Here is a 24,597-nt window from a genome sequence, read left to right as displayed (position 1 = left end):
ATCCTAATTTGCTGTAGCAGATTGATAGAACGCTTGATGCTATCTGCAAGTTTGCTGACGATGTAATCAACATCAAGGGCAACCTCTTTGCTCAGAGCATTGCCCGTTTCTTGTTGCCAGCTTCCCAGTGTGAATTCACTTTGAATTTGGTTTTGGACGAGTTGCAGAAGGATCCGTGGGCGGCGCAAACGGATGCAAGAGCTGCATGTTGCACTGGCACTGCTCTCAGCGTGGCGACAGGGCTGTTGGGGCTTGTGTGCCTGGCACTGCTACCAGAATTATGCTTTTCATTGGTGGTCCCTCTACCCAAGGTTCAGGCACTAACGAATCTCTATTCAAGGTAGGAAGATTGCTTGTATTTCTTCGTAGAGGAAGAATCAACATTCAGAGGGAGTCTGATATATCGTCAGAAGTAACCTTGGACGAAGAGATCAGAAGTGGATATTTGCTGCAGAGGGAGCTTGTTTTTGAGCTTCATAGGGAGCCTATCATTTCAGCTTCAGAGGGAGCCTGACATTTTAGCTTCAGAGGGAGCCATGTCATCATGAAGATTTGGTTAATGCATTTTTCTCTGTGATGGAGAAATTTGACGTGAAAGCCCTTGTTAATGAGTTCTTCTCTGAGAGAGAGAAGTTTGAGGTGCAATCCCTTGTTCATGAGTTCTTTGTAAGAGAGAACTGCGAGGTGCAATCCCTTATTAATGAGTTCTTTTCTTGTGAGAAGTTCGAGGTGCAATCCCTTGTTAATGCATTCTTCTTTGAAAGCCCTCATTCCACCCTCTGCAAGTAGGTATGGTGGATCCACCCTCTGCGAGTAGGCATGGTGGAGATGCATTCTTCTCTGTGAGAGAAGTTTGAGGTTTCAGCCCTTGTTATGTATTCTTCTCTGTGAGAGAAGTTTGAGGTATCAGCCCTTGTTGTGCATTCTTCTTTGTGAGAGAAGTTTGAGGTTCTAGCTCTCGTTCCACCCTCTGCAAGTAGGTATGGTGGATCCACCCTCTGCGAGTAGGCATGGTGGAGATGCATTCTTCTCTGTGAGAGAAGTTTGAGGTTTCAGCCCTTGTTATGCATTCTTCTCTGTGAGAGAAGTTTGAGGTATCAGCCCTTGTTGTGCATTCTTCTCTGTGAGAGAAGTTTGAGGTGCCAACCCTTGTTCCACCCTCTATGAGTATGTATGGTGGATGTCATGTGAGAGACTACATGACTTAGCATTTGTGTGTATTCACCCTCTGGGAGTAGCCATTGTGGTCAAACATCACAATGAGGTGATAAGCTTTTTTCATTCACATGAGTGTAGTCATTATGTTAGTCATCGATGAGGTGATGTGACTTGTAGAGATTAAGAAGGATTCCTCCCTAGCTAAGAGGGAGTGTTGATGATATAGTGTTGGTAGAAATCCTACAGGCCGATTCAGCAAGATCAAATGTGTGAATGGTCTATTGGCCTTACACATTTGATGAATCTATCATTTTATATTAATCCTTTAATATCTTTATTAAGTCACATATGCATTATCAGGTTTAATGATTAAACATACATTATCGTGTTTGATTATCAGATTTGTTTCAAAGGGGCCGACTTTTGGTTAAAGTCCGCCACCCCTCATTTGAAGGCATGTGATGCTTTATGAAGGTTGTGCCTCCTTGATGAGAGCCGACTCTTGGATATCTCCTTTCGACGGATATATATGGATGTGGTCTTCCCTCTATGGAACCGAGATTAGACAGCAAGTTCAATCATAATTAGGCAGATCGAATTCATGTACAAGCAGATCAATTGATGGTGAGAAATTTATGTAGCGTGCTCGGGGGTGACGATAAGAGCTTATCGTCTATGGTTGGGAAGGCAACAGATCTGATGTTTGCCTATGGTTAACGAGCACTACCTTAAAATCAACAGAGTTATCAAGGAATACTTGATCAAATGGAAGGAATTGCCAGTTGAGAATGCTACGTGGGAGAGTGAGGAGATTTTGTAGCATCTAGCATTGAGATTGCTTGAGGACAAACAATTTCAGAGAGGCGGACTGTAATGTCCCCTTCTCATTAGTGCGCAGACATTCGTGGAGTTTGGCCTATTATTTGACCCTCGTAGGCCAAGGAGTTGTTGAGAGGGTCGTCTTGGCAGTTACTTATAGCTTCACATCTTATTTTACATGGTTTTATGGTGAGATAATGTGTTCTCATGTATGATGTCACGTGTGCACTTTATATTTTAGAAATATTTTAATATTTACTAAAGTGCAATTAAAAGACTATTTTAAGGAGGTAATTAAATATTATTTTATTAAAATGGAATGTTCTAGAAGGAGGCCAATTCATGTGTGGGAAAAGGATAAAAAGGGGATGAGCCTCATGTTGTGATCATGGCATATTGGACATCTTCTTGTGTTATGAACTTGTGGAGCCAAGGGTTTCTGTAGATTATTGGTCATTGGAAACGATACCTCCCTTTGATTTGTATAACTCAAGTGGTGAAAGATCCTCTGAAGGGTTGCAATTGTGAGTGAAGGATACCTCAGTCCTTCATACATGAGTTTATTGTGGTTTGACAGTAGCATTCATGGTAGCCGATTTGGGAGAATACTTCAGCTCATTGGAGAAATGACTTCCATGCTTGCATCTAAATATTGGGAAAGGATAGGCGATTCCTTAGGGCACATTGGAGGTGAATTTGGAGGAGGAATCAGTCACATATCAGGTCTGATACAAGGTTTGACTAGACCAACCAGACCCACGATTTTGGTCATAACTCCTAGTTTGTGCATCGATTTCACTATTGGATTGGAATATTCACCTTAGGGGAAGCCCACGATGCATTTTGATGCTTAGAAGGGGACATGCAAGCTGGAGTTTATTTGTTATTTGCCTTCATATCAGAACAGGGGCAATTTTGAAGAAGGGGTCGATTTGGCATAAAGAAAGCATAAGGAGTATCAATATTTCTTGCTTCTTCATCCTCACACCTAAGTGATTCATCCAGGTTCTTTTTGGCATTGTTTCAGTTATGTATGCATGAATTAGTTGGCTACCATCGTACTTAGAAAATTCTGAATATTATTTTAGTGTAAGCCAAGAGTCTTGGCCATTTCTTAAGTATTTTGTAATCAGGACTGCATTGAATAAATAATTCAGTTGAGAACTCTATATGTGTTGTATAAGTAGTTCAAATCGGAGGATGCATGACAATTGTTTGACAAAGTGTCAATTAGCTGAATAGGATGATGGCATGCTTTCTTTATCAGTAATGTATTTTAGTTCATTGCATTTATATGTTCATACAAGCAAACCAAAGGAAACTGCATAACACGCAGAATTATACTAGCTGTCCAAAACTGCATAACACGCAAGTTATTCAATCTGAAAACTAGAACAGCAGATTGAAGGTTATCTGACAACTGTTTGTCAATATTCCCTACACATTTCAGTCATCTAATAGCAGGGGATATTACAATCTTTCTATATTAATCAATTTCATTTCAAGGATGAGGGTGTTGCTAAAAATATTTTGAGGAGGTTGACATCATCAATGGAAGGTAAAAGCATCAATTATTTCTATTATAATATTTCATGGAATGAAGGAGATGATAGTAGAGAAGAGTTATTACATCAACTTCATTCCATGCCATTACATATGTTTAATCATCATCAGAAGCATTCTGATGACAGACAAGATGAAGGGTGCAAAATTGGAGGGAAATCCTTTCTCTCAACTTCAAAATATCTCATGGATGATGTTATGGGATCTTGGTGTTTCAACTAAACGCAACAGACAAGTTGCAGGTGAAAATCCTTTGTTAATAGAAAGAGTTTTACTAAGTTTTAATTATGGAATGTGTCAGCAAAACAATGATAAAGTCGAAAAAGAAAGAGGTTTACTTGTTAGATTTGGGGAGTTAAAGGTGAAGGAATGTGCCCAATCCTTTATACTCTTAAAGGGTGATCCATTCATTGACTTTCATAGTAGCATGATGGATAGACATGCAGTTGAAGAAAATGTTTTGAGTGACAAGGATATACATGTTGAGGGTATTCTTACTGCATCAAAGGTGGTTGAGCTCATTGTTGGCAGCCCAAAGTATAAAAATATTTTAGATTTTTCAATTTCTGTCACCACAAATTTTTTGTCATGATGAAGAGAACACAAAAATGGTAGATCATTCTCCAAAGGTACAAAGTTTTTTGTACATAAGAGCATGGAATCCAAGTACGAATATGAAACAAATGAAGACAAAGTTTTGATCTTTTTAATATCATATTTACAAAATCATTTCACAACTCAAGACTGTCAACTTCTTGTTGCATCAGAATAGTGCAGTGGAAGCATGGAGGTGTCTCACTAACTTCTAGCTTTGCAAAAGAAGATGAGTTCATTGTTTGCAGCCTAAGGTCACTCCTTGGAGCTATGCCTTATAGTTGGAGACAAGATCATAGGTGGTGGCCAAATGCAGAAAATCACATTGATATTCTTACTGTGGAAAGCAAGAAGGTTACAAGGCTTCCATACTTGGGTCATATACATAGTATGCAATATTTGCAAGACAATGAAAAACATTAAGCATTTGATGAGCTTATGAAGGTAACCCACTCAAGTTTTGTAATTTTCATTTTAGATTTCTCACATCCATTTGTAGTAGAATGTGTTGTTTCAGCAGAAGGTAATTGGACTCTATTACTACAAAGGTGGGATTCATTTCAAATTGAGAACAATAGGTTAAAAGATACAGAAAATGGGTTTTCTACATATGATAGAAGATTTTAATATTTTCCAAAAATTGTAATAGGTTGGAAATCCAAATTGATCATACATGAGCATACGGAAAATAATGTGACGATGGTTCAATGGTTGCAGCTTATGAGTCAAATGCAGGGGAGCCAAACAAGGTCACTTCTTAATTGATTATGGTGATGCAAGAATCCAAAATTCAGATGGAATTATAAAGACTGTCAAAGGTACTTGGAAGGTCTTTATCGATAAAGAATGAAGTCATTTTCAGATTTGAGTTTATGGTAATGATGTACTTGCCACTATCTCTTTGGAAAGTGTATTGGGTGATCAGTTTGTACTTGTGAAAGGACATGGAAGGAGCATGGTCTCCTACCAAAATGAATAATTGATTGCAGACTTAGTTTTTGGGAAATGGCGGTGCAAATACTGCTACTGCATGATGTTATTTGCTGCCCCTCTATGGAATACTTGTTGTTATAGATCAGTCAATGAAGATGAACATACCATCTCTCAAGTTGAGGTGAATGATGGGTTGATTGATGTGTATTTTTACAAGATGTATTTTAGCTGTTTAAAGATGAATGAAATATTTGTTCATAATGAATGTATTGGCTGTTGTAGAGGATTACATGAATATTATAATAGTCCATCATGTTGCAAAAATCAACTTTTTACCATTATCAAAAGCTTCAGGAGTATCTGGAAAAAAATCCTCAATGATGGTGTTGTTGATGGGGAAATTCAGCACTTCTGTCAATGCAGAATAAAATGCACTGATTACATCCTACTCTCTCTTGCATAAGGAAATCCTATATGCCTTCTGACTGTCCAAATAGGATAACCTTAAGGTTTCTAATGTCAAGCCTTGATTGTGCTCAGGATAACTCAGTGCTGATGTGATTTGCTGGTGATCTCAAGGGGACTTATGCATCTAACAAGCTGGCTTACATCTGGTGTGGCAATCTGGTGATGCTTTGCTTCTCAAATTGGCTAATAAATAGCAAAAGGGGGAAAGATTTAGAGAACCTAGGGACAATGATAGTAATGGCTGGTGTTGTGGATAGATAGACTTCACACAAAACTAGCTCCTGCTTAGCCAAAGATAAAATCACAACTCCACAGAAATAGTACAAGCTCAAAGGGGGAATAGAAGATTTTCAGACCATGAATATTCATTTGGATACCCAATTCTAGCGCAATTGAAACAAATATTCACAATTGAACTAAGAGCAATAATAGGCTCAGACTAACCATGCATAGAGATTTACAATCAGCAAACCTCCAATGGTATGAACCAGAAATCTATCAGATATCCTCACACTTCACCCTTAAAATCATTGAACACTAAATGAAGAGAAACCATGCTAACAAGTGAAAGCAAATGGCAAAACACCATGCTTCAATGCTTTATTCACTTGCTTTAACTGCCATTACAACAATTTCTGCTCAACAATTTCTACTCTACTCCTAATTCCACTTCTAATATCTATGCCTACCTCTATTTTCTAACCCTCTAATTCTCTAAAATTCTAACCTCTTTTCTAACCCCTTTCAATGAGAGAGGCACTGGCCTTTTATAGATTTTACATTTTGAATCAATGGCTAGGATTCAATCCATTCAATGGCCCAGATCTGCCCTCGAGAAACCCTAAGAACACTTGGTTAATGATCTCAACAACCATCAACCACCTTTCAACTACTTTCCCACTGTCTTCAATTATTTCCACTAGAAGACAAAAGTACACGAGGCTCAAGACACAAAAAGACAAACTTGGTAGCTGGGTGAACAACTAACTTTTGGCCCACCTCTTGAATTGCATTAAATTGGGCCAAAAGGTAGTCATTTTACAATATAATAATCCCCTTTTTTACAATAAATCATTTTCCAGCTCAGACCTAGTTGTTCATTCTTCATTTCTGCATGCCCCCTGGAGCATTCTGGTGTCTTGTCACTATTTTCCAGAGTTATGGAAATGGCATCATTTGACTTTCGGCACTGTAGTAGTGGTATTTCACCCCCAAGTTTGTCTAAGGACCTACAACACATTCTTCATTGGCACTGCTCTATGATCATACCATCGATCCCGTGTGTTGCATTCTTCATCCTCTGGCCCTGTTGGTGGTCTTTATCTCTTTGATCCTTCCATCTCTCGGATTCCTTTGGTGGTCACCTTACCCTGAATCCTTGTAGCGCTTGATCTACAAAAACAAGTAACCTTTATATCACCACGAAGCATTTTAAAGCTCCGGCCACAAATCATAATAGATAAATCAGGACCTTCAAGAATCCAAGGAAACCCTTGACCTTGGGAAGGTTGGTTACTTGGTTGGTGGAATCAGATTGGGAACATTTGCACAAAATTCGGTGTTAAAAGAACATTTGGGAATAGAGGCTTAATCCCAACATTAATGCAAATACTAAACTTGAGACCTCTTGGTTAAAATTTGGCCTTTAGGAAGGCATTTGGGAACTCAGTTCGAAACATGGGGGGGAGGAAAGAATACTAAATTGATTTTGATTTCACTGCAAATGCTGAGTTTGGGAAGGAAAGGATGAGACTCGGTATGAAACTTGGGCTCAAGAGGGACTCTAGTAATAAGAGATATTCTTGATTTGTGTCAAACCACCGAATTTCTAAGTTGTCAGTTCAGATACAGGTTCAGGTTCAGGTTCGAGAACCTGGTTCGCTGGTACGACAAAATTTTGAAAAGGGGTTTGGGTTCGTTAGTACAAAAGAAATGTAAAATATATATATATATATATATCATGAATTAAGATTAGAATGTCACATTTCATCATATAAACAACAAAACCACCATAAACTTGTAATCATAGCATCATGATCATACCATCATAGCATACATTAAGATCAATATCAAAATAATAATATTGAGTTCAAGTATAGGATTAACTTGTGTTGACACCTCCCATGCCTTGTGTTATAGCCTTTTCTATGGTCGTTTGGCACTACCATTCTGATTTGAATGTTCTTCACCCCAATGTTGTTCTCTGATCATTGTACCAATAGATCTGATAACCATTCACATTGATTATTAATGCTCCGGTTTGGGATCTTGAGGATATTCTAAAGCCCTTTGTGGTACTCTTTTAACATTTTGGAGTCTCCTTTGTCACTTTTTGGTATATAGTAATGCAAAAACAAAAATATGTTATTTTCTTTTGGAAGAGTGAGGATGTACAAGATTAACTGTAAACCCTATGGTAAGGAGCAATAAGGTTGTTTTTATATAAAGGGTGCATGTTGGTGGTACCCAACACCTTGATCAAACTGGGTGTGTTTTGTAACTTGAAAATGGGTACTTTGCATGAAGCAGTCACTGGCTAGGAGGGACCTCAAAGAAATCAGTCCAAACCGGTCAGCAAGAGTAAACACAACGGAAACACAAGGACATGATGGAGGCAATGCAGAGCAGATTGAATTATATCATTGTAATAGAGCATTAGAATGTAATCAAAGAAGTTAGACTGAGCATAGAAGATAGATCTTAAGATTTGAGGTCCCGGTTGTGACCTGTTCTGTATTTTGAGCATGTTTTAGCAGGCCTGTGAGCCAGTTACTGTAACCCATGTTGTTACCGGTTGGTTGTAATAAGTTTTCATGATATAATTCAATCTGTTCTGCATTGCCTCCATAATGTCCTAGTGTTTCCGTTGTGTTTACTCTTGCTGACCGGTCTGGATTGATCTCTTTGAGGTCCCTCCTAGCCGATGACTGCTTCATTGCACTTGAACATGATTATGCATGTATCCTTCACAATCCAATCCTCACCACAAATTTAATGCTATCAGTCAAGTCAGAGACATATTTGTAAGATTTTGTGGTATCAGTAGATTTTAAGTGGCAGATTGAAAAAAAGAAAAGTTTTTGGGTGCCCATATGTCCTAGTTCGCTCCAGACGAACTGGTTCACCTGGGCACGAACCTTGGCCAGACCCACAGGCAAACCGGACCAAGCCCGTACCCAAATCGAACTGGACTAGTACCAGGCCCTTAGACCAATGAATCCTATTTGAAAGGAGAAAGTTGGGGCTAAACCTCGGTCTTAGGAAGCCTTTTTGGAATAAGGCTTTTTCTGATTTTTAGTGCTTGTATCAAATTTCAGAGTTTGGGATGAAAGTTCGGGTTGAACCTTGGTGTCAAGAAGCCTCTTAGGATTAAGGCTTATTGTAATGACCCCACTTTAGCAGTTGACCAAGTGTATGTGCGTTAGCCTATCTCTACATGGTCTCGAGGGCTAACGAAGGGTTTAAGGGGATCCTGGAGTGTTTTGGCCTAGTCATTTCCAGTTTGGGCCAAAACGGAGTTGATTTACTTAATTTCAGGCATACTTACTATTTTTAGTAAGTCAGCAAGACACAACGGAGGCTAGTTTTGGTGATTGGATTCGATACTCCTCGGCGAGAGCTTTCTGACGAGCTATCACTCGTGCTATTCGAAGTCCGATTGCTAATATATTTTAATGCCTAAAGTGTTATTAAAGTAACATTTAATTTAATTGTAAAATATTAAAGTGTTACTTTAATTTTTATTTTATGGGGATGTGTGCAAATCAAAGGGGCACCCAAGGGAGACATAAGTGAATATTTTAATATGTTTTATATTGCACATCTTTTATCCCACATTGCTCAAGTGAGTTGGGTCATCCCTTGGAGAAAGAATAAAAGGAAGCTTTTGTGGCTTCATTCAGCATGTTGAATATGAGAAGAATTGGTATGTGTGAGTTGCAGATCCGTTCTTGGTATTAGAGGGCGTCTATCATCTCTTGTGACATTCTAGACGTCATTCCCCTGAGGTTTGGCCTTTGGAATCCATTGCTATCAGTTTCATTATCAGGCAGATTGGGTGCATTTCCAGCTACAGACAGATTTAATGTTTGTTCATATCTTCTTCCCTACTTGTTCGATGCTTATGCCATTTTGAGGAGATGATTTTATGAAGATATTGGACCTATTAAAGACAAATTAATATTGCCACAACACTATTCACGCGGGTACTATTCATGTCACTGTAGCAGCAAGATTGAAAATGATTGCTGGAGTATTATGTCAATAATGCTGGAATAATTAGTGAGTTGATAATCTGCCATGTATTTGATTTTATTGATTCTGAAAATAACATCTTATTAGCAGTAGTTCAATCTTCAGTTTGCATATTATTGTAGTTTCCTTCTTGTTCATGTTATGTGATTTCAAATCTATGCAAAGACATAAAAACAAACAAGCATTTCATTTCCAAAGCCATAAGGGGTTTAAACATTAAACGGTGAAATAAGGAGTTGGCTGCAAACTGTTTGACCAAATTCCTATTAGCGGCTGGTTTAGTTTTTGGGCATTCTAGGGTGTCCATTACACTTATTCCTTTTTTTCATGCTATATCCGAACTTTAGGCCAGAACTTAAGTCTTGGGAAGAATTTTGGTGCTGGGAATGTTTTTCTGGATTAGTGCCCTGTCTGATTTTCAGAGCTCAAAAACATTGAATTTTGAATTTGCACTTGTTCCAACCTTGCCTGGGATTGCCTCTGCTTGGACCTAAGATCAAACTCTGAATAAATTTGGTACATGGAATCCCCTTTAGGGATAATGCTTAATTCCAATTTTTCATGCAAACACCGAACTTGCAAAGTGGAGGGTGGAACTCGGTCCCAACCTTGGCTTTAGGAACATTTTTGGGATTAACACTTAATCCCCATTTTACTGCTACCATCGAATCTGTTTTGGGTCAGAACTTCGGTCAAAATTTCGGGGTTAGGAACTTTTATGAGATTAAGACTTAATCCCACCTTTAATGCTACCACCAATATTTGGTCCATGAAACTTGGTCATGGCAGCATTTCCTGAAGTTCTTCCAATCACCGAATTTTGGGGAGATCACTTTCGCTTGAGCAGATTTTAAAGATGCCAAAAGTTCTCCCAAAGACCGAATTTGGAAGAGGGTGCATTTTGATCTCAACTTCAGAACTATTTGCCTGCATTCACCTTATTCCCCCCTATGCTAGGACTTCACCTTGATTCTTTATAGTAGCATAAAGAGATCCTAAGATCCATAAGGAACCTTGACTTAGGTTTGGGCTTGAACCTCCAATGCACTTATACCTATCTAAGCTCATTCCCACGCTTCTAGTCTTACACCCTAATTCCCTATACACCCAAGCGCTCTCTCTCTCTCTCTCTCACACACACACACACACACACACACACACACACATGCTAGCAAGGCGGAAGAAAAGAGAGGGGATCCTTGTCGGAAACGGGGAGGGTGTGCACAGCACAACAAGTGTGTCATTAGTTATATGTGTTGCTACTATATGGTGCTAACTCTTGTACCCTAGGTATCATATTGCTACTATAAACCGGATCTGAAAGTTGCATATGACATCCTTTAAGTTGAGGCAAAGTTTGAAACAAAAGGTATTGCTTCTAGTAGGTTGTATCGCACAAAGGTAAAGGGGGTAATTATTATCAATTTGTGTAATTGCTGTTGTGAAGGATGCATTGATGGTTATAACAGTTTCATTGAGTGATTTGTGGCACAATAATAAGTTTCAAGTGTTTATGGTACAAATTGTCAAGTGCTAGTGCATGTATTCATTTGGGACAAAAGGTTTTGAAAGAAAGGATAATGATGAAAAATGAATGGAGATGTATCACATATCAATTGATAGCATTAGTAAGCTGATTACACCTTTGTGATTGCTATATCAATATCACTCAACTCAAGTTCATTGTTTAGAGAGTTTTCAGAAGGCTAGGAAGGAAGATGGAAAAAACTGCATTGGGTAATTCTTTGTGGGAGGGTGTAGATCAGTTGCAATATGAGAAATAATGCATCAAATATTTACACATCCAAGAGCTTAAAATTCATGGTTATTGCTGCTTGATTCATGACATTAGTACAAAAGAATTTGAGTCTTCAAGTTGGCATAGTGTTCCTTGGCAAAAGATGTTGCACCACATAAGAACAGGATCAAGGTTTGACATACAGTTTATCATGATAAATCACTTTCGCACTATAACCTTGGGAGATATGATTGTAACTGCTTGAGGACAAGCAATTTTGGGAGGGAGGTCTTGTCATGTCCCCTTTTGTTAGAACTTGGATTTTGGTCAATATTAACCCATTTTATTCTTCTATGGGATAATTGGACAAGCTTAGGGAAAATTAATTTAATATTTATGAACTTCCAAATATTTATAATATCAAAAGGATGTTTAAATATTAAATTAAAATATTTGGAAACACTTAGTGGGTGTTGAGTTTGTGCCATAATGGGAAGTTTGAAATATTTCTATTTAATGACTTTCTCTCCAATAATAAAGTGGGAATTGAAATGTTACTAATTAATGAATTTTCCACCAAGAGAAAATTTGGCAAGGAAGAGTGGAGTGGGAAATTGAAATATTTTTAAGAAATGTCTTTCCCACCAAGAGAAAATTTGGCAAGATTGGAGTGGGAAATTGAAATATTTCTAATTAATGATTTCCCACCAAGAGCAAATTTGGCAAGCAAGAGTGTAGTGGGAATTTGTAATGTTTTTAATTAATGACTCTCCCATCAAATTCGCCAAGGGTGAGATAAATACAAAGCATACTTGGGGGAATGAATTTTTATGCCATTTCTACTTGTCAATTTCACATTGTATGAACTTCATGTTCTTCAAACTTCTTCAATGGACGGAAACCCATTGGAGATTGGAGGCTTCTGGATGGAAACCCTTGAGTTTCAGGTGGATGGTGGACGAAACCCCATTGTTCACATAGAGCAACTTCATCCGGATTTGTGTTCAAGATTTCAGCAGCTTTCCATTGTTTGTGTTCAAGGCTTTATTGTTGTTGCACTAATTCCAGATATCTTTCGAGGGGTTTGTTGCTCTTACTAATCTTGTATCAAATCATATATATGTATTTTCCATTTAGAAATAAAAAAAATATCAGTTTGTGGTGTTTATAGTGCCATTGATGGTATTTAGTTTTAACTGTTTTTGTCTAAGATACTGTTTCGGGTTTGGGCTTGGGTTTGGGCTTGGGTTTGGGGATGTGAACCCGGTTCGTGGGTTCGGGATAATAATATATAATAATCAATGAATTAATTAAAAAACTTTAACCAATCTATATGTAAGTTTTTCTTCATTATATTATCAAATGAAAAATCCTAGCGGCAAATGGCGAACCCGACCCAAACCCAGGTGCGAACCCGAACTTGGGTGGACCTGGACTGGGCACGGGCTGCCTGTGTGCCGAACCTGGTAACTCAGATTTGTGTGGGGTTTGCTTATAAAGTGGAGTTTGAAGATATTAATTTTGCTGCCTGATTATAGGAAGCACATATCAGAAAAATCATTTTCAGTAATGATCTATAAAGTTCGATTTTAACTTTAGCCCTTTCTGTGCAAGAGTAGCTAACTAGTTTGGGTATTTTTAGTGAAGTTTTGTCTAATATTTTTGAATCTATTTTCCAGATTTAAGAGTAATATAATATTTTGGATTAAGGACATTACACATGCTATGACTGTTTTCATTGGTTAGAATAGAAATATTCATTTGAACTTTTCATTGATAAAATCTTTGGTAGCTCTTTTACATTTGGGCTGTTGTTGTTTCTTAAATAATATTAAAGAACTTATATCTTGATTGTAAAGCTAATCTCCATTTGAACTCGTGTTATTCAGAGATTAAGATTATTATCTTTCCACCAAAGTTGCACAAGATTAAGATTCATCTCCATTTGAACTTGTGTTAATGATCATTTGCTGATTTTATAAGGCTCTACAAAGTTTGAAATCTTAATTGCTTGTATATGCATCTCTGCTATTGTTCTGTAAATAAGCAAGTCAAAATCTATTTCAGTTTAAACCATATTCAGATATAATTTTAAAATTTTATTTTCATCAATTTAGCTTTTTTTAAGGAATCCATAATGAATTTTTCAACAGGAGGGTAACATTACCCTTGTTGCCCTGTAGATTTTGCATGGTCAACAAAATCTGTTCTATGTCATATTTCACTTCATATATATTTATCTGGTATCTGATGTATCCCCAGGCAACAGTGAAGTGACAAAATTCTGTATGTATAAACAACATTCTATATAGGTCTAATATCATTGGTAAACGTAATGGAGAGTGACACAGGTCAATCTCAAGTTGGGAGGTCAGCTTACCATGATGGTGGCGTTAACATTTTCCTGTGTCTATGTGCTTGGGAATATCCAATGCTATGATTTGAGGGAAACTAGTACTTTTCATTGTTCATTCTTTTAAGATTGAAATGTTCTTAAATGAATAATATATTTGTATGGTATTCAAACTTTGGTTTCATCATCCTTCATTCAGTTGCAGGCTTTCAGAAATTATCTTGCAATGCTTGAAAATCTTTCAAGGCACCTTGAAAGACTAATGATCCTCTAATTATAGTCTTGTTTTGTTTCCCATTATTGATGGTGATAGTCATAGTTGAGAAAGTGAATATTCTCACTTATTGATGTGATATTGCTAGGTGAACAATGTCAAGCGTGAATTGCACTCCGTCCTTATAAAGGAATTGTACAGGTAAATGCCAGTAATTAATATTTTAGTTGCTCTCATTTGACAGTAGTCACAATGAGAATTTTGTAGGTATTGTTGACTATCATTCTAATATCTTTTATGTGCAGGGAGGAGTTATTTGCAAAAATGCTGGAGGAACGAGATGACATAGCAGTAAAGAGAAAACAGTTCAAAAACATTCTTCAAGTACTACAGCAAGCTGTTTGTGTAAGTTTTATGTTGACTTGATTAGCTGTGTTAAGTCTTATAATTTTCAAGGTGGATGTAAAGGCTGTTTTTGGTTGGATATTTGTTGTTGAATTACCGTTGTGTGGTTTGCTTGTTCAGACATTGGATGACTTGTCTCTAGACTGACGCATGCAATCAAAATGATCGAGTATTGACTTGACAACACGGGCCTCTGTGATTATCATAGTTTCCTCCATTCGTTTATTCATTGCTGATTTCAATCAGAACCAACTTGGATGGTTGTTTCCGGTTCCATCACATTTGGGGTTCACCAAGAAATATTTTATTTCTGCGACTTGTTGCTATTTGGGAGATCAACTGTCTCCATCCAACTTCCTTGTACAGTTTAACGATGCTCGGCATATTCAGGGTGTGTAACAGGTTTAGTGGCTGTCAATTAAGAAATAGATGTAAAGCCCACTCAGCATTTTCTCTCTTTGGAAGGATTGTGTCTGCTATGGCATAGAGTTTCAGTTGCACGTGGTTTGTGATGGAGGTTTAGGCCTATATCAGATTCCGGTACAACTGCTTGCATAATGATGTCCATTGTCATCTGAGAGATTGAGCTGCAGGCTATCAGGTCATCTAAGTTTTTGTTACATTCATTGGATTATTGGATGGCTTCCCAGCAATTAAGAAAATCATGTTTTCTTGATCTCTTTAGGCTATAATCTAGTCATCCATTCAAGGAGGATCAGGGATCTTCAGTAGGTTTAATTTCTCTCTAATATCTTTCCCCTCACCGAGTAACAGAAATTCCATATTGTAATATTCTTTTGCATGATTCCTTTTCGATTTTTGGTTCATGCTATTTATTTAAAAAGATGAAAGAATCTGTATTCACATGTTTTCACTGAAAAATTACATACTCGGCTTTGTCAGCCATACTGATTTCCCCAAGAATATCTGTAATAATGGCTTCTACTGCATAGAAAGATGCTGGTTTCTAAGTGTCTAAAAACACTTGTTGCAGTAGCCTCTAATAAACAAAAGATATTTAAAATCGGTCTTATATACCACAAACTGTAGTCAAATAGATATCAGTTGGGACACTGCATTGTTGATTTAGTGTTCTTCCTGGTTGTCTGCAAGCATGGCTAACAGATAAGTTTATCTACTTGTTACTGTCCAATATTTGTACCATAGTTTTAGTTTATAATTTCCTCCAACTCTTAGGCCACTTTAATGAGAAGCCAAATAAGTTCTGATGGTTGCAAGATGTATCATGTTCCATTATCGATTCGATGGTGCTACTTCTAAAGCTGTCTGCCAATGTTGAATAAGTGAATAAAATTCAAGTTGAACCTGAAAATGAAACATGGTTTCATTGGATGCCAGATGATAATCAGATGAACGAATATAGGTATTTCTCTCTCCTCTAGTTTTGATCTTGGCTATATCACAAAAATAAATTGTAGATGCATGGTTTGGAACTTATCCTTTTACTTGCAGGAACAGTTCAGGGATTAGTAGGATGCTTCATTTGAAATAATGTTTTCTCCTAAAGCAGGAAACATCAAAAGCTTGATGCAAAAAGACACAGGGTTAATCCATAATAGGTTCAGGGTTCCATACTTATCCGAGGTGAAGGTTTGATCTGCCAAACATATATTTCAAAATTTCAAATTTCTGAATTGGGAAAGATTCTTTGTTACTCATAGAAGTCAAATTCTAACGTGTCAAAAGTCAAATTCAAGGATGATATGGCCATCAATAATCAAAATCAGTCATTGGAAGGCACCACCATCTTGATCCTATAGTCATCACTATATTTTCTGCACTTGCCATATCAGAAGATGTAATGGATAGGATTATCCCTTCGCACAATAAATATAGGAAATATGAAAGACTAGTTAGGTAGTATCAAATTAATATGCTCTAATGGAGATCGGTAAATGAAATTCCACTTCATTAGTTTAATCATAATCCATAACAAAAGCAATAAAAGGAGCTAGATGCCGAAAATTACTATTAAATAACTAAAGGTCTTAATGCAAATCTTGTGTCCATGAAAAGTAAATAAGCTTTATGATTTTCTGTCCGAGGGAAAAAAAAATAATTCTATGGCTATTCACATAGATAATGTAAATCTTTGACTTAACATTGATTTTCTGATCATCGGCTATCACTTTTCCAAAAGAATTTTTATCCACCGAGCCTGCTGTATAGATGAAATTGCTAGGAGATGATATTTCCTTGATACTTGCAGTGTTTTTTTGGGGGGTGCTGATTATGGCTTTTTTATTTTTATTTTTTTAATTTTTTAATTTTTTTTATATATATGTTGTGAAGGATGAAAATGTGAATCTAAATAAAATGGAAACATGCAATGCATGTACTAAATTCACACTTGCTTTCACTCAATAACGCTTAAGATCTATGTACAAAATAAAATGATAAACAATAATATCAGAGCAAAGACCTTAGATTGTTCCATTATTGTTCCATTGTTTCTTTGATATTTGTTTGATAACTTTGATATCAACATGATAAGATGAGATGCTTGATAATGGATGTTTGATAGATAAACCTGCTTATATGTATAGATAGATAGCTTGATAAAGATGGTACTCATTAGATCACTCATAAATGATGCAACCTAGTGGAAATAATTAAAAAGATCAATGAATGAGAAAAATCAAGATAGGGTAGGACCTATAATTAGCACATGGATTGATGAGGTGGAATTTAAGAGGGATCAAATGTATAGAGGAATAAATAAATTTTATTTATTTTTGGTGAAATTTTATTTAATTTTAGAAGATTAGTTAATTAAATGATTTTTGGAAATTATGTAATAAAACAATTAAATAATTAAAAAATAATATGCATTGAAAAAAAAATGAAAAAATGATATGAAAATGCATTAGCCAATTTTAAATGTCTACATTTTGTCTCTTTGAGATTGCTTTTTATAGTGTCGTTTCAAAGAAAAATGATACTATTGATATGCCTCGACGATAGATGGATGCCCCTTGAGAGATTGGCTAGAAAAAAAGAAGATTTTGAGTCTATCTCGTGATAGAAAGGATAGGCTGGATCAAAGGATAGGATATGTGATTGTGAGTTAGCATGATAGAAGAAATGTAGTATGAAGATGGTAGAGTGAAATTGAGAACATCGATCAAATGTCAGATCAAAACATGTAAATGAGTAATGGAGTGGATGGAAAATGTGTGAAATGGCTAGACATGAATGGATATGCAAATGGAATGGTTCTTGTGTTTTTGTCATGCTATTTATTATCAAGCATCTTATTAGGGCAAATGGATATATGTACACCAAGGTATGGATAACTAGGGTGACTTTGGTATCCCTTTGCATCGAATTTGACATTGCAAATAACATTCAAAATGCAATGGCCATGCACCATTTCTCTCTCCCATATGATATCAAGATGGAGATTGCCTTAAGCTTCCTTGGAATGAGATAAAAGCTATATACAATAAATACAAAGGATCAAAGATAGAATAATAAATGCAACATATCAAAAGATAAATCAACAAGAAAAATGAGCAAACAATAAACAAGTCAACAACCAATATATCTTTTACCAACAAGATTGTAGATTATTTGTGTCTAATATAGGAAAGATACATCTGTAAAGGCATAGATAGATAGATAGATAGATAGATAGATAGTGCCTAATACCACAAAAATTTAGGCAAAAATTTATGTAAGTAGTCGATATAGTTCAACATCAGTCTCTTGCTCGTGATTTTTATGAAACCTCAATGTCACAGTTTTATGTAACACAATTTGATTTTGTTTGAGTGTCAAAGTGTATGTGATAATTTTTTTCTTAAGATAGTGAGATAGATCCAATCCTATCTCTATGTCAAAGAGATGCCCCTAGTTAGAGATGAGGTGCAATGGGATGAGGTGTATAGATGAAGCTTTATTGTGGTATAATAGAATTTGGACTCAAGTTTATTGATTCCCCACTTTGAACTTACAAGTTTTGATCTTGTTGTAGCTATGATGATGACAGTTCTAGTAAGCTTGTAAATGGTAACTAGATATGAAAGCTACAAGGTAAATCAAGATCAAAGGTGGGATAGGAAGACTTAGATAGAATGAAGAACATATGATGTAGGATATAGATAGGATAATCAAGATCAAAGGAAGGAGGGGAAAATGTATGATAGGATGAGTAATATATGATAGAATGTATGACTTAGGGGTGTATGAAGCTTTTGATTGACCAAGTTTTGATGTTAACTTATTTTGTTCCTTGATATGTGTTCCTTGGTTAGGTATGGTTGGATCTTGTGGTGGATTTAGTCGTGATGGGGATAAGGAGGACTTTTAGGATCTTTATTGTATGTGGAATATGATCATTAGATGGATTGGAAGGGGTATCTTTCTTTTGAGGTGTAGGATTGTCATTGGATAGGGTTGATGGAGTACTTTGATCTTGATGTTGAAGGGGATCATTGGATGGGTTAGGATCACGAGATGAAAGGGGATCATTAGATGAGATGGAAGGGATATTTTTAATCTAGACGTAGGGAATCATTGGTTGATCTTAAAGGGATACTTTGCTACACGTGTGTCTTTGTTGTGATTGATGTCAAACCTATTAGTGTGATCCGACTATTGGTGTTGATATGGTTGATATGTTTGACAATTTGTTTGGTTCGGATATATTGTGATATACTATGATGTTAGTATGAATGTATTATGGTGTTTGTTTTTGTTTGGAAGTAATGTTTAGCGAAAGTGTATGGTGTAGTGTGTTTACTCTGGTTCGTGCTCCTAATGTCTAATTACATTTGGTTACTAGTCTATATGTCTATCTTATTGATTATATACTATAGAGTTATTTGCATATAGATGTGTTGTTTGGATGGATTAGGTTGATGATATGAAGTATTTGCAAAGCATTAATGTTCTTTGTTTGGTCTAAAAATGGTGTTGTTATCTACGTTGATTGTTCTGGTGAACAATATCGTGGTCTGAAATATGTGTTTGCACAAGATATGTTTTAGATGGCTATGTTGACTATTACAAAATGTTTCTGGCAACTTGACTTCAGATTTTCAATTGATTGGATGGTTGTTCATAAGCGACATTGTTGTTTGTGATCAGTTCTAATACTCTTTTAGGAGTGTGTGGAGCAATGCACTGCTTTCCTTGTCTTGATATTGCCTTGAGGATATTGTGGGTCAATTGTTATTATTCCTAAGGTGTTGTGCTTCTTTTGTGGTGGACCATTTATTTTGTTTTTGGATCTAGATTAGAATATTTTGGGTTAAGTAGATCGGTTTGTATGGGCCTATGTGTTTTGGTCCGAGCGATGGCATGTAAAAGTTCTTGGTGATACTTGGTGTGATCCCTCACATGTGTTCTTTACCTTTTGCATTAAATATTTTGGGTCGATATTATGTACACGTTACATTTTCTTTTGGCCGACTTGGTAGAGATCATTGTTGATTTGATTGATATAAAACAAACAGAGTGTTGACCGGTAGACCAAACAATGTAAACTAAGTGTGAAAGGATTTGCTATAAAATCAATTTAACTCATACACAAGAATGCATCACATAACACCAAATATACGAGAAAAACCCAATGTGGGAAAAACCTCGGCGAGAATAGTTGTTGGAGATCTTTTGCTCCAATCCAGCCTCACAATGTAAATGATCTGATTACAGTTTTTGGGCACCAACCCAAGGAGCACTAACCCCTAATTTATGAGCACCAATGCAAAGGAGCACCAACCCCTGAACAATTTATAGGCTACAACCTAAAGGAGCTACAACCCCTGCACTTAGCACCTACTTAGTGAAAACAATATGATGATTCAAATACAAAAACAATTTCCCTATTGCAAATGAAGTTTTGCAACCCTTCAATACACTGCTCTATCGGTTTCAATCTTACCAGTCTGTGAAACCTCCACACTCACTGCAACACTTCCTTTTTGCTGGTTCTTCCTTTGTCAAAACGTCCCTTCCTTTGTTTGTTGGATTCACCTCACACCTGCTCACACTCTGATAGGTTCTGTCTCTGTTGGTTGTTCTCAGTCGGCTCACACCTTACCGGTTTCTCCTTCAACACACAATCACTAGAGATTTTCTTTGTTCTTTTCTCTCTTTTTTTATACACTAGCATAATCACATACCATTCTGCAGCACCAATATCATCGATTTAGACTTGTATATTAAAAAACAAGTTTTCCCGCCAACAATAAATTCAAACTTCAGGCGGTTAGGGTTTCTTTCCTTAAACCAGATCTGCATCAAATCTTGTTTGATATGCCTTGGATTGTTCACTTGCTATGGGGAGATGCATCTGTACACATTTTTATTCATTTGATGCATGTTTTCTAAAAATAGCAAACTATACCCTTCTTTTCAGCCTTGATCTTGGTCGACCTCATTTCATCCAGTTGTTTCTAACTAGAGGTCAATCTACAATCGGATTTCGTGCCCCGATCACCATGCCAACAACTATCTAATCATTCTCTGCCGTCCATTCTTCCTCAATCCGCAACAATCAGATAATATCCCGTGATTTTTGGATTTATCATTTAATGACCACCAATTGCACAGATAGTCATGTTGACGAACATTTTATCAACCTTTGCATTTTGCCACCTCAGCTCCCTATGACACACATCGACATACATTCAACTCACCGACTAAGAGTCGATTCAACCTTGAACATCTCTGTCGGTACAAACCCTTTTACCAGTACAGACTTTTACCAGTATGCCAAATACACAAGACAACCACTGTTATCGACATTACACAATATTGACAGTTCATCTAACCTTCTGGTATGTCTTCATGTCATTCATTTAGTTCAGATCATCGGGTGTTGTTGTGATTCATCTAACATTCTGCCTCTTTATCACAAACAAACAACCAACCTTCATACCAGTTTATGCCTTACCGGTTAATACTCAGGCATGCCAACTCACTCTTGCATCTCACCTCATACCAGTGATATCATTTGTCAACACATAATCATACTTCTCTTCTTTATGTTGGTTCAACATTCTTCATACCAGGTTGACACACCCTACTTGTAGCCTACAATATCGATTGACATCAATGACAACTCAATGCCGACACCATACTGCTTGTAGACCCGACTGTGCAAAAATATATCAATGATAAAGGGTGTCCACCTGATCAAATACCTGGATATATATACATAGGGCATCTCTAGCCTATCCTCGGCCCATACCTCACAATCCATATATGGCCTCCAGATGACCGTGTCTATATCATCCAAAACTCGTCGCTATTACTCTAGTTTGCCCAACTTACGTTGGACAACTACACCTATATATCCATCTGCATTCGGACGACCAGCTAGCCTGTCTCTATCAGCAAGCGGTAATGTCACCGCTATATGCTCCCAAGCCCACACTTGTAATAATGTGACTCTTTTTGCTAGACTACTGTATCCCTAATACACAACCTGGTGGAGCTCCTTGTATAGGTGGGCCAACATACATGACCCCATGCAAACCTCCTGCCATGTGTCACCATGTCCTCCAAAATCAAACCCCATCCCACTGCTAGTCCCTTCGACCTACGGTCGGGACATAAGAAGCCACCAATAAAATCTGCTATTACTGATGAAAGTAGAGCATAATCTAGATCCAACATCTTCTGCCACGGGATCTCATAACCACTTATGTGGTCATCCCGAAACACTCACCGCAGAGCCTTTGTACCACCCTCCCCAACCTGCTCATAGGGTAGGAAGTCTTCTACCACTGGAATCCACATGATACTATAGCAATCCTCAGGTGTCACCATCATCTCCCCTATCGCCAGATGGAAGGTGTTGGTGTCATTGTGCCACCTATCTACCAGAGATGTCAACAAACCTCGGTTAATGGTATACCAGGGCATGTCAAGAAGAGACGATAATTCACATCTTTCAATAATATCTCTCTCTGCCTATGTGAGTCGAGGGATCAGTCCCCAAGGCTTCGGGAATCTCTCCCGAGATTGTAGCACACCTAATACTGTATGCAAATCATAACATATCCAGCATTAGTTATCGATTCGATCAATTCTATCTCAATCCATTACATTGCAAATGTAATATCATGAACATCATATCAAGGTCAATCAAAAACATATCAGTGAATCATATCAAGAGCATTATATCAACAACATCAAAATCATATCAGAATTCATATCAGGAATCAAACATCATATCGAACATCATATCAAGGTCAATCGGAAACATATCAGTGAATCCCATCAAGAGCATCATATCGACAACATCAAAATCATATCGGAGTTCATATCAGGAATCAAACATCATATCGAAAATCATATTGACACAATTAGAAACACAACAGTGAATCAAATCCATATCAGAGAGCATCATATCAGCAACATATCGGTAATCCATATCAGTATCCTATATAAGAACAACATATCGATGAAACATACAGAACAACATATCAGAGAATCCCATATCAGAGCAACATATCAAGAAATTTAATCAGAAAATTCATATCCAAGCAACATATCCAAGTATCTCATATCAGTATCCCATATCAGTGCCCCATATCAGTATCCCATATCAGTGATCCATATCAATAAAACAAAACAATGAACCATATCAATGCCACATATTAGTGCTTCATATTGTGACTCGTATCAAAACAACGACCCATATCAATAATCCATGTTGTGACTCATATCAGTGCACCATATCAGAGCAACATATCAAAAAATTTGATCCAAAGACCCATATCAAGCAAAAACAACTCCATCAGACCCATATCGACATCAAAACGAGCTACACACATCGATCATATCATATCTCAATCATTCCAAATAAAAAATCATCTTAACCAACAAAAATAAAACATTTTTCAGTATCACGTGCTAAATCAGACATTCAATGCACTAAACTGCTCTACACACGTTAAAACTCTTGGTGAATGTGCTAAAACTCACGGTAGATGCGCTTAAATCACTCTATGCGCTAAAACATACCTCCATTGTGCTATCCTAATCGACCTATGCACCAACCTGTCCTACGCACTAACTGTCAAATCCAATGCGCTAATATGTTTTGTGTATGCACTAAATCAAATCTACGTGCTAACCTATCCTTTGCATGCGCTAAAACCTAAACCTAGGGTTTGAATGTGCTATTTTGTATTGTGTATGCGTTAAAGACCTCCTACGCGCTAAAACATGTAAATCCGATCCTAAAAAATGAAAAACGTGATAAAAAGTTATGAAAATCATACAAAAGGACAAGGATTTGGGTCACTTACTAGTGGTCCATACGCAATAGTTGTCCGGTATCGAAACAGTGAGAATGGTAAGGAATCGATATCGTCGTCAGAGATCCAAATGCACAAATCACAAGCGAACAAGTGTAAAATGAATTTTCTTTTTCACTTTTTACCTTTTTAAGAGGGTAATAGAGACGGTTAATAAGTGGGGCATATATCTTTCCACTTTTTCATTTATTAACCTGTAATGTGGGGAAAAGTGAATGATGGAAAGATCAAGAGGAAAGCCTTTCTTCCCTCCAAGGAGAGATGAAAGTTTCACTGCGGATTTCCCTTCAATCACCTCATACACATTACATTTAAAAGAGGGGGGGAGGGATTCACTAGATCCAATCTCTAGGGAGAGAAATTGAATACTAAATGAATTGATAATGAGGTAAAAATGACAAGTTAACCCCTCTTTTAGAATTGAAAATGATTGAATTATGTGTTTTGTGACCAAGTGTAAAAGTAGCAAAGAACTGATTATAACTCGGGATAAAAGCGTGGGATGAAGTTGTGCACCTAGATTTGGTTATAATATGTCGAGATGAAGCTGCCCTACAAATTTGAGGAAAACTTGTTGGGACCGTGTTGAAAGTACACACAGTCCTCCAAAAAATCCACAAAATGAAAAGGGTTTTTCCACCTCTATAAATGGAGTCCAAATTTGCAAATACAATTGCACACCTGCGACCTATACACAGAAAAGGGAGGAAAAGGGGTTGAGATTGGGGGTTTGTTTTCATGTCAAACCCCAGTTTTGGAATTAACCAAATGATGAAAGAAAGTACTTGCAAGTAAATGTAAA

General features: G+C 37.0%; 1 protein-coding gene across 2 annotated transcripts in view; it reads left to right on the top strand.

Moving 5' to 3' along the window:
• The window catches only part of LOC131036667 (dynamin-related protein 3A), a 128,626-nt gene extending 113,038 nt beyond the window's left edge, over positions 1 to 15,588 (top strand). For both annotated transcript variants that reach the window (XM_057968612.2, XM_057968611.2), the window contains exons 18-20: positions 14,243 to 14,295; positions 14,400 to 14,499; positions 14,620 to 15,588. In XM_057968612.2, coding sequence (XP_057824595.2) covers positions 14,243 to 14,295; positions 14,400 to 14,499; positions 14,620 to 14,646 — 180 coding nt within the window. In that variant the 3' untranslated portion in view covers positions 14,647 to 15,588. The remainder of the gene's footprint in view (positions 1 to 14,242; positions 14,296 to 14,399; positions 14,500 to 14,619) is intronic.
• Positions 15,589 to 24,597: the final 9,009 nt, after the last annotated feature.

This window comes from Cryptomeria japonica, chromosome 1, assembly GCF_030272615.1.
Source record: "Cryptomeria japonica chromosome 1, Sugi_1.0, whole genome shotgun sequence".
NCBI classification, from domain to species: Eukaryota; Viridiplantae; Streptophyta; class Pinopsida; order Cupressales; family Cupressaceae; genus Cryptomeria; species Cryptomeria japonica.
This window is presented reverse-complemented; position numbering and strand designations above follow the sequence as displayed.